This window comes from Pseudophryne corroboree, chromosome 2 (assembly GCF_028390025.1).
Source record: "Pseudophryne corroboree isolate aPseCor3 chromosome 2, aPseCor3.hap2, whole genome shotgun sequence".
NCBI classification, from domain to species: Eukaryota; Metazoa; Chordata; class Amphibia; order Anura; family Myobatrachidae; genus Pseudophryne; species Pseudophryne corroboree.
Window position 1 is genome coordinate 923198355 of NC_086445.1, and position 11645 is coordinate 923209999.

Here is an 11645-nt window from a genome sequence, read left to right on the forward strand (position 1 = left end):
AAGTAGAGGCACTGACAGGAGGAAATTTAAAATTCTCCTAGAGGGCATAATTATTATTATTATTATTATTATTATTATTATATATGTGTTTCATTATTACTAAACTGTTGATGACTGTTTAACCTAAGTGATAATATATAGTGCATGCAGCAGCCCCTATATTAGTGATTTACACACATGCAGTGTCCATGAACATTTTAAAAGTGACTCAGGTCTTTTTCAAGGTCTATTCTGATATCTATACATCGATACTCAAATGCTGGTTTATTGTCTATGCATACATATTCAAATAATTTCATATATCATTTTATTTGGAGGCCCCCAGTACTTGCCAGCTATCACTTCCCTCCCATAGGACACCCATGACTGAAATCCTGGAGAGGGAAGTGCCAGGTGCATAGTAGTGTGAACTGCATCACCACAGCCACACCCCTGATGCACAATGCTGTAACACCATTTTGCAGCAGGAGGAGTGGCTATGATTACATGACTCACAACGAAACGCGTCATGTCGGAATTATCTCACCCATTTTTCTGCAGAAATGGACTGCAGATGGAAGGGTTGTCTTCCTCTGGACATTCCAGTAGAGTAGTCAAGTATGCCCCCCCACCCTGTGACCCACCAACCAAAATGGTATTCCTTAAATACACAGTATTAGTTACCATTAGTCATTGCATGCTGCACTGACTTATCCATAAAGCATCACTAGCTTAGATTTCTATAGTAGCAGTAGGCTTGTTTTCAGGATTTCTTTAATGATTCACAGGTGAGTTTATTTGGGTCAGTAACTATCCCACCTGTTTCCACAAACAGAAATCCTGAAAACATGACCTGTTGGGGATAATTTAGTATTAAAGTAGGGAAACACCATCTACAAAAACAACTCCTATTTAAGGTCATTCTCAAAGCTCTATTATATTAGACTGAACAGCTCCTGAATGCTGCAGGCAATGCTGACACTGATACTAAGCAAAGTAAACTTTTTTTCAGAAAGTGCGTGTACGGGTCCATTAGTTTTTGTACTGTCATGTACAGTATTAAGAAGCTGAATGATTGATTTGAATTCCACGTGTACAAGCACTAATAATGTAACTATGGCTACACCATGAGTCAAAGCATTAGGACCACTCCAATAAGAAGTGAATGACATTGACGACCTTGTAACAATATCGCATAGGGGGCGATTAAGTTTTCCCCTGCGTCTACCGCTAGGGAATGTAAAACGGAGCAATTAAATTGTTGCTTTGTTTAGAGCCCATTAGCTGTGGGAGAGACATTTCTTATCGCTGCCTCCTGAGGTGGTGAGAAGAGATGTGTAAAAAGTCTGTGGTTTACACGCACTAAGCAGGACTTTAGACGCATTAGCCGCTATTCGTGGCTAAACACCATCTATTTGGGCCTAAAAGTAATGGGCCCCCAATCAGGGCAACAATTGAAGTGTTCTGGTGGGTGCCCATTACTTTGGGTGCCCCCCAAAAATGAAATCGCTCCACAGTCTACGTGTTGCATGAAGAAGATATGGGCAGATGTGCATGGGAGCCATGGCTATGGTCCTTTTAAAAAAAAATCTTTTAAAAATAATACACAAGGGGGCGCTATCTGCCTCTCAGCCAGGGGCAGATTCATAGGGGCACAATCAGTGTGGCTGCGTCCCCCACCCCCCTCCTGCAGACCGAGGAGGACTGCTGTAACCCAACAGCATCAGCCTCCCCAGACCCATGCAGCCCAGCACACAGCAACATGCACTGGCTGCTTTGGAGAGAGAGAGAGAGAGAGAGAGAGACTGCTGAGCTGATAGGCGAGGAAGGGGTGGGGATAAACCCTGGCCTCTGCTGGGCCCCTCCAGCTTCCCTCCCCGCCTCGTGTCACTGTATAGACCAAACTGACTTTGATAAGGGCCATATTGTTATTGTTACACAACTGGGTCAGAGCATTTCCAAAACTACATAACTTGTGGGCTGCTCAAGGTCAGCCAGGGTGAGTACTTAATAAGAGTGGTCTGAGGAATCAAAGACCATGAACCATCAATATGCTGTCTTATATGAACCAACCGAAGGGCTACCGTGGCAGAAATCACAGAAAATGTTAATGATGAGAGTAGTAATGTGTGACGACATACAGTGCATCCAGCCCTGCTTTGTATGGGGCTGTGTGTCTATGCTAACCATGTCTACTGCCGAAATCACCTATAATGGTAATGCAAGCATCATAATTGGACCTTGGATCAATGTAGGTTGCCTGGTCCGATGAATCCTGTTTAGTGTTGCATCATATGGATGGGCGGACAACTTTTACCTACAGTGTGAAAGAGATGGTACCAGGATGAATTGTTGGAAGAAAACAAGTCAGTAGAGGGAGTATGGTACTTTGGGAAATGTTCTGCTTGGATATTCTTGCCTGGTCTGGTCATTCAGGGTGGCATCAATATGATGCAAACCTCATAACTAAATGGCATTTCAAACAGGTATATTCTTTCATGGCAACCGTATTCTCCGATGGAAGTGGCCTCTTTCAGCAGGATAATGTGTCCTGCCACACTGCATGGAATGTTTGAGAATGGTTTGAGGAACATGATGAAGTGTTCAAGGTGTTGCTTGTTGATTGGAATTGTGAACTGCTACAGTAACTCATTCAACAGTAATAGATTATAGTGGGCATGTAAGGGACTTATGGGCTACATGTTAGTAGTCACCTTCTGAGCATACAACAAATGTATTGTATATTTAGTGCAGGCTGGTTGCTGACGGTGGTGACTTTGAGTTTAGTAAGGGAACGGTATTCCGAGTTGGGAATAGCACAGAAACTGTTGTTGTGGGTAATAATAGTTATATAGTTCCACATATGGGGGTACTTGTGTATTTCAATTGAACACCTTGCTGTAGTTCGAAACTTGAAGAGCAAAAGTATCCTTCATTTTTTATTAACAGCTTTCTTTAACCTAAAAACTATTTCCTTTTATTTTAGCATTGAGCTAGATTTTTTTGGAAAAGGGACCTCTTGCCAAACCTCATTCTACAGTATCTTCTGGAAAGGATATGCCTAAAAACCTTTTAAGAGCACCACTGGGAGAAGTATCATGTGTCAGAGTCTGCTGGATTCAAATCTGGTGCAAGCGTGAACCAGCCCTGTCAAAGTATAATATTGCATTGGTTTAGATGAGGATAGTTTCATCTAGCAATTCTTGTGCTGTAGCGGTCCAGTTTTGCAGCAAGGCAAATAATAAATAGCCGCCAGGGAGTCTAGAACATTAATAAAGAGCAAGAGCTGGGCAAGATTTCTGACATTTCACAGAATATGATTACGCTTTAGTTATATGTTAATAGACACAGCAGTTAGTATATGAGCCTTGCACTGCCATACAGTACATATTAATTAACTCCTGTACAGCAAGAAAAGCCAAGTGTTCAGTTTTGTAAACTTCATAGTGCAAAAATAATAATTAAATAAATGCCAAATGCTTAGATTCTACTAACACAGCAACATAAAATAACATTTCGTAATAGTTCCTCAACTACCAATGATGCATATTTACAAACCCTGGTACATTAGTGAAGCCCAATTAAAGATCCTGTGTATAATGTCCTTATATTATCAGTTCTGATGTAATTAGTTCACTGGGGATTCACTGATGTTTCACAATCCCAACAAAAAACCACAGAACAATTGCTACAGATCTATGGCAGCACATCTGTTATTATTCATTGTTTTATGTTGCTAATTATTTAACGTCACTTCAAAAACTCTCCAGATCTTGGTTTAACTTTCCCATCAGGTAATTATATATATATATATATATATATATATATATATGAAACAAATGTACAATGTTACTATATGGATCTGCCTTATTCCATAAGACTTGGAGCAAAGTATTAATTGGTGAGCATTGGAAAGATCACAACAGAGAGAAAAGTCAATGAAAGGGAGGAGACTTGAGGCTGTCCAGAGTGCGCACATCTGCTGAACAGCACTTGGTTGTCAGCATTCTAATGTATACTACATAGTCTTGCTTAACTCTGTGCATAATGAAGATATTTAATCAACATTCCCGAATAAAAACTCAAAGAGTTGTCCTTTTAACCCACTGAGTTCTAGAAGCAAACTTATCTATTAAATGAGACACTAGCTGTAACATGACTGTGCACTTCTGGCTCATTAGCTCGTGTGATGACCTTATTAATGCAATGGGCTCAGTCTGTAATTAGGTATTGGTATCTGTGAGGCAATGGCCTTGCTGCTCTGTAGGTACTGTACGCAGGTCAGTGCTGAGGGGAAGTGGTTAACAGCTCCAGCAATTGCTTTCGTGTCAGATGTGAATGTGTCAGCTTTCACTTGTGAGTTAAAGCTTTTGCTTCCCTTGACAGAAAACATCTGGAAGTTCCAGAGAAACAGATCTCTACTACAGTTCTCTTTGAGAGCGGATTTCAGCTAACCCAAAGAATAACATGGATAGAGATCACCTCAATAGGACATGTTCAGCTGAACTTTTCTAAAACATGAGCTGAATATTGAAGGCTGACAATGCCTCTCATTGCCTTGAGTTATGAATGGAGGTCTTCTCTTACAACAAGCTTAGCTGAAGTGGTTTTAGCTGAAGACATGCACTCATTTACAGCAGGGTTAAGGATCCCTATTGTAAATGAGTGCATGTCTGTTGGCAGTACAGAAGCATGTTGGGAATAGCCCACATCACGGATAATGAAAGCTGGTATGAAACATGCAAAGCAGAACCTGAGCCCTATCTAGAAATGTTCCAGATTAACATTAAATATTAATTCCCTGTGCTCCCCTCAGATGTGTACCCTTTGTGACTGTTACTATTGCATACCCCTAGTTACAGCCTGAGCAAAACTAGTCTAACACATGGGCACTGATCCATTGCATGGAACATGCTAAACTGTACATATCTAGAACATGGAGAATGACACATTGCATGGGATATGCTAAACTGAGTTTGGACTGCAATCTCTTCAAGAGAATGACCATTGTTAATCCTGAATTCATCCATATAAGGATTTCTCCACCCTTTGGTATCTTGTACCACCATTTACCAAGTAACCACCATTGCTTATCAATTTATCCTAAAAAAACCTCTTGATTCTTTAAAATTATTTAAAATACACCATGAATCTCTGTTATGTACTCATGGGAATAAAAGTATAACTATGAGAAACAATCAACTGTGAACTACTATTTCTTCACAGGAATTTATTTTGTTAGGGCTTATCCATTAGCTGAAACCCTCTCTAAATGCAAAATATAACTATACCTCAAATATAATACATTAATGTAGTCCTAAAACACAAAAATAACACAAATAAACGTGAATCCATTACATTGTGATAGTAGAAATAATACAGGAGACTACTCATTATCCATAAAAGCTATGACAACAGTAGGTCACTAATAAAACATGCAATTTATCTATAGTATCACCCATGCGGAAAACATGCAACAATTTCGGTTGTGTTTCTGGGATTTTGGAAATGATAATTTAGAAATGTCCAAAAAAAATCAATGCAAAGTATCCCTCATTAAGCTGATGATGACCATTCATTAGAAAAGATTTCCATAGATAGCCTGCAAAGACTAGGGGATACCCAAGATAGATGACTGTGCCTTTACAGAACATGCTTAATGCCAAAACTAAAGCCTCACTATTCCTAGACTTCCTATAATCTGTCTTAAACTGTTGTACATCTACCATAAACACATTCTTCTGCTGGAATGAGAAATGTGCATATACTATATACATGTATAGTATAAATTGGTATAACTCGCTGCATATTGTGCTAGTCACTCACCAGGAATTACACGGACTACGCTATATAATTGGACCCTGTTTTCTTAGTGGCTTGTAGAACTAACAGTCTGTGGTATCATGTTGCATTAAATAAAAACACACTGTAAAAACAAACTTCATTGTAGTATATTGGAAAAGCAGGAGGCAACGCTGACGACATTGCTTGCACATAAGGGAAACATATGTTGAATGTTGCCTTTTAGCTGATATGTGAAATAACTCTCTATAACTGGGAATATGTTTACATATCATAATTACATGTATACTCAACTGTATCATCCTCAATTAGTGTAAAATGTGTATTTCAACCCCAGTGTACTGCAAATCATATGTGCACAGCTTTCTCCAATAAACAAGACATACGGCTGTAAATCACTGTGAAATTCACTTTCAAATGCACTTACATCCATGTAAACTTGGCAATGATTCATGCACTTGTTTCCTCTGTGAGTCTAGAGACCCAGCCCTCTGTCAGTGCTATAGTATTCAACTGACTGTGCAAGTCTATTCCCAAACTCATGGCTGTGCCTATACATTGCTAGATGAGAGACTATCACCCATGGTATGTAGTCAGCATACCAATCACAATCCCATCACTGACATCTGCTGATCAGGCCAATTTTATGCAGAGTTCGCTGATTGGAAATTGTGTGCTAAGCTTTGGAATCCCAGAGGAGGACCAACTCTCCACCTGTATCTAGGTATGTGCCTCTTATATGCTAACTCACTAGGATGGAGAGATGTATTAAGCCTTGGAGAGAGATAAACTGGAGCAGCTGCCCAAAGCAACATATCAGCTACTAACTGTCATTCATCTAGCACAGTCTATGAAATAACAGTTAGGGGTTGATTGGTTGCTTTTACCAACTTCACTTTTAGCTCTCTCCAAGGCTTGATACATATTCCCTTAAAAGACGGAACCAAATGTTATCTTACTTTATTAGAGTGTCAGATATTGTACATAATGTGCATGCTGATTAAAAGCCAACATGGGTTTTAATTGCAAGTACAGTACAGTATGTCACTTGGTGACGAAATAGAGGTTGTTGCTGCTCGTTAAAATATCCTTAGTAATACTAATGTGCTATCACTGGTAATTACTAATAATGTTCATGAATGGAATAGAGAGCACCAGCTTCCATGTATGAAATAATACTCCTTATATAAAAAATTAATAGGTCACTGGAGATAAAGTTGGCTAGTAGCTGTGATGTAACGGAATATTCACATTATCTACACCTATTGTATTTGAACTTAGTAACAATGTGTCCACTGGCGGTGAAGGGGTTAAATATGTGGGCCCAGCGGTTTGATCCAGAACATGTACCTGTGATATGTCCTGCAGTGCTTGCCAAGTGAGTCTCACTGAGTTTTTGATTTTTTCATTTAAAAGGTTTCTGTACTGTATGCTGATCCCAGGGCAAAACACTGTTTAAGCTGCTGCTTGTGAATGTCAGTGTCATATGTAAACTGAGTGAATTCACATCTGTTTGCTAAAAGCATTAGTTACTCCAAGAGTCAAACATTGGCTTTAAAGTGGGTTTTGTAACAGTGCTGTGTGTGTGTATCTGCAGATGAGATGGAGACGCAGAAGGATTGTGAAATGCAATACTTGCTGTCAGGATACAGGCAGCTCCCATGCAGGTTATACTGTAGCTTCCCTAGAACTGGGGTTGAACGTATTACAGCACACAGCAGGATGTCAGGGTGTGACTTATGGAAGGTAAGGTGGGCTGCATTGCATGCACTAAGAATAATAATAACAAGATGTTCTATGACTATTCTCTGCATGATGCTCTCTCTTCTGCAGCTTAAAATGTGATGTCTCTGAAGAATTAATGACTGCAGTGTATAAAGCCCTGTATATATACTATTTTGACCATTGCAATACAATGATATGGAGATTACGTAGTAGTATATGTCAAGTAATCACTAATAAAGTGCTCTGCAACTTTAAAAAGAATGTAAGGTTAGCCTACATTAAATGGGACAAATGAATGACGCAAAGTGACTTGTCCAGGTCTCGTAAGACTACAGAGTTAGAGTACAGTGCACAGGTGTGCGTGGTCACTCACCTCCTTGTAGAGTCGTTTGGCAGAAGGCAAGCAGCAGGATGATGCTCCGCAGCGGAGTGGCAGGCCGTATGCTCTCCATGTCTCACAATGCCCCCGTCCACTCACACATGCTGGGTTTTATCCCGCCGCTCAGCTCACATCCCCAACAAGGGAGGGGCAGTGAGAGACACGACGTCATTCTAAGAGTGCCAGCAGCCCCATCCCACCCCTTTATTATTTGGAGAGGAGGGGGAATATATTATTTTGTTTTGTTTCCTTTTTTTCTTTTTTATTTTTTTTTCTTTTTTTTTTTCATTTTTCTTGGCTGACGTTCTGCAATTCTGGCTGAAATAGACATGGGAGAAAAGCCAAAGAAGGGGGTGCAGAATTCTCTGCTCTGGGTTTATCTGTCTATTATTCTCTGTCTGTCTGTCTATCTGTCTATCCCTCCACTCGCTTCTCAGACGATTTATCAAATTAATTTGCTAGTTGTACACTGGGGCAAAGAGATATTCCAGTTTTTATCAATGAACTCATCCAGATACGTTCACGCACAGGTGCAGGAATTGTAGAGGGGAAAAATAGTAAGACTGCCTTCAGCAAATTGTTTCCAGCATGTTGAAATATTTGCACTGGAGGAAAAAGAATCCATTTGCTTTCATTATTGGAGTATATCACATTGTTAAACAATAAAATGCAGTGTACAATTATCCAGTTTATAGTATTTACCTACTGTTATACCAAACACAGGTTTCTAAGGAATGTCCCCAAAACCTGTTGCTGATTATGATGTTAACTTACGTTGACCCTGAAGAACATTTATATGCGATCGCTGATCAGATGCATTATCCTGAACCAGACATGGGCCCTCATTCCGAGTTGTTCGCTCGGTAATTTTCTTCGCATCGCAGCGATTTTCCGCTTATTGCGCATGCGCAATGTTCGCACTGCGACTGCGCCAAGTAAATTTGCTAAGAAGTTTGGTATTTTACTCACGGCATTACAAGGTTTTTTCATCGTTCTGGTGATCGGAGTGTGATTGACCGGAAGTGGGTGTTTCTGGGCGGAAACTGACCGTTTTATGGGTGTGTGTGAAATAACGCTGCCGTTTCTGGGAAAAACGCGGGAGTGGCTGGAGAAACGGGGGAGTGACTGGGCGAACGCTGGGTGTGTTTGTGACTTCAAACCAGGAACGAAACTGACTGAACTGATCGCAGTGGCAGAGTAAGTATCGAGCTACTCAGAAACTGCAAAGAAATTTCTATTCGCAATTTAGAGAATCTTTCGTTCGCAATTTTGCTAAGCTAAGATTCACTCCCAGTAGGCGGCGGCTTAGCGTGTGCAATGCTGCTAAAAGCAGCTTGCGAGCGAACAACTCGGAATGAGGGCCATTAGCCAGTAGGGTCACTGTTAAAGCAGTAGAATTTGATTAGCTTGTTTCATCTACTTAGTTATATATTAGTTCCATTTGATATATTCTTTTACAGAGGTGTTTTAAACTTTTTAGATATGGTTGATGTTTATAGAATATACTTTTAGATGGCAATCCCACACTTTTTATTCAACTGTCATAATACATCAAAAAGGACGTGTGTTGGTCTATATCCTATTAACACACAAGTTAAATGTTTTTGTTATTTCCCAATACGATTCCCAGTCTAGCAGGAGGTTCCAGATTTGGAGTGTCCAATGCTTTATTAAGACACCTTGGTATAGAACAGAATTACTACTAGGCTACTTTGGGCATTTTGTTTGATGGTTGCTTGTATACATCGCTTAGTCAAATTCACTTGCAATCACTTGGTTGAATATGTAACAGCCGACCTGCTGTGAGTTGCTTTGTTCTGTGGTTGCAAGGAAAATCATACGGTAGGCTGCCTTCTTTGCCCACAGGTGGAGGATAGTATGATACCTGAACAGTAGCTGGTCTCACGAGGGCAGGCTGTTCCATTTCTATCCAGTCAAGTAATTTGGTCCTGCAGCCGCATGTGTACAATCATTGCTCAAATTGGCCAATATAGACTACTGATGGCTTGCCAACAGGCCACCATTTTCTCCAGCATTCACAGGCCTGTTAAAGAGCATGGACAGGGTAACCCACCTTGGTTACATCTGAATATGTATTATGATTAGCTGTGAGGCCGCAGGTGTACTTTGCTGTAGAGAGTCTTCCAGGGTAGTATGCAAGGCTACTGTAACAAGGAAGTAACTATACTTGCACTGATCAGAGGAAGCTGCACACAATCTTCTTTTGGAGAAAAGGTATCTCTCTTGGCACTGGTACTCATTATGGGGGTCATTCCGAGTTGATCGCTAGCTGCCGTTGTTTGCAGCGCAGCGATCAGTGAAAAAAAGGCTAATCTGCGCATGCGTATGCACCGCAATGCACGAGCGCGGTGTACGGGTACAAAGTCCTTTGTGGTTTTGCACAGGTTCTAGCGAAGCTTTCAGTCGCACGGCCAAACGCAGGAAGATTGACATGAAGTGGGCATTTCCGGGTGTCAACCGACCGTTTTCAGGGAGTGCTTAGAAAAACGCAGGCGTGTCAGGGAACATACAGGCGTGGCTGGGCGAACGCTGGGCGGGTATGTGATGTCAAAAGCCGTCCCTCCGTCGTTAGATCAATGCACATGGAGAGTAACTACAGGGCTGGTCTTATTTTGCACAAAATGAATTTGCAGGCGCTCTGCTGCACAAGCGTTTGCACTTCTGCAAAGTGAAAATACACTCCTCGGTGGGCGGCGACAATGCGTTTGCACGGCTGCTAAAAACTGCTAGCGAGTGATCAACTCGGAATGACCCCCTATGTCTCTAGGAACTAGTGATACCTCAAGGTAACATGAAAGGCCATTTTTCCTTGCTACTTTATGTTACCAATGCCAATAAAGATACAGTTCAACACAGGAAGACTAAGGCTTGGGCCAAACATAGCGGTTTAGCAGGTCCCGTTCAGCTTGACCCACTTGGCAGGAAGGAGCCTGCACATGGTCTCCTATGCGGCCGTCCACACATATGCGGCGGTGCCGCATCCACTGGACCCAACCGCAGCATGCTGCGATTGATCAGGATGACGGGACAACCGGATTTAAACTAGAACACAGACATTTGAATTTATGAGTTCACAGCTGCACTGTGTTCTACTTGAAATCTGGTCGTGGCACTTGCCAAATCCTGTGCAGCGGCATCCTGCAGAAAGGTTAGTCTGAGAACCCAAAACGCTTCTTCCTGCCAAGGAATGGGACCCGCGAAACTGCTATGTGTGGCCCAAGCCTAACACTGGCTCCCTTTGAATGGCGTGAGTACTGCTGCATCCTGGTTACTTGTAACAATGCGTGTGGGTGGCTGAGAAGTCAATGCAGTGTCCTTGACCACATACTCAGGTGGTGACAAGGAATTGCTCACAACTACTGTACAGTTGCACAGGAGGACATATAGGTGCCTGCGGTAATATTTATCAGGTCTTTTTCCCCGATAAGTGACAAATCATTTTACATTGTTTAGCTCCGATTTATCCAACATATTTAACAATCATTATTATTCTCTTTTATTTTTAAGGCATTCCAGCCAAGCGCTTTGAAAAGAGGCTACACCGGCAAAGCAATATCCCTTATTGACACTATTGCGTACACCAGGCCCATTCACAAATGGGGTAACGCCATGTAGCCAGAGTTTTACCAATGGTAGCCAACACCAATTTGAAGATTGTGCCAGATAATAGTAGCAAGATGTTTGATAAATTGGGCAATTTCTCATCCCCATAGAGGGCTGGGGCTGTCCCAATACCAAC

The 11645-nt window shown here is 41.3% G+C and overlaps 1 protein-coding gene across 6 annotated transcripts in view; it reads right to left on the bottom strand.

The window, feature by feature from the left end:
* ELN (elastin) overlaps positions 1 to 7997 on the bottom strand; it is a 93618-nt gene extending 85621 nt beyond the window's left edge. For 3 of the 6 annotated variants that reach the window (XM_063956176.1, XM_063956178.1, XM_063956179.1), the window contains exon 1: positions 7880 to 7997. In XM_063956176.1, coding sequence (XP_063812246.1) covers positions 7880 to 7958 — 79 coding nt within the window. In that variant the 5' untranslated portion in view covers positions 7959 to 7997. The remainder of the gene's footprint in view (positions 1 to 7879) is intronic. The other 3 variants (XM_063956180.1, XM_063956177.1, XM_063956174.1) reach the window with 1 other exon arrangement.
* Between the last annotated feature and the right edge of the window lie 3648 nt (positions 7998 to 11645).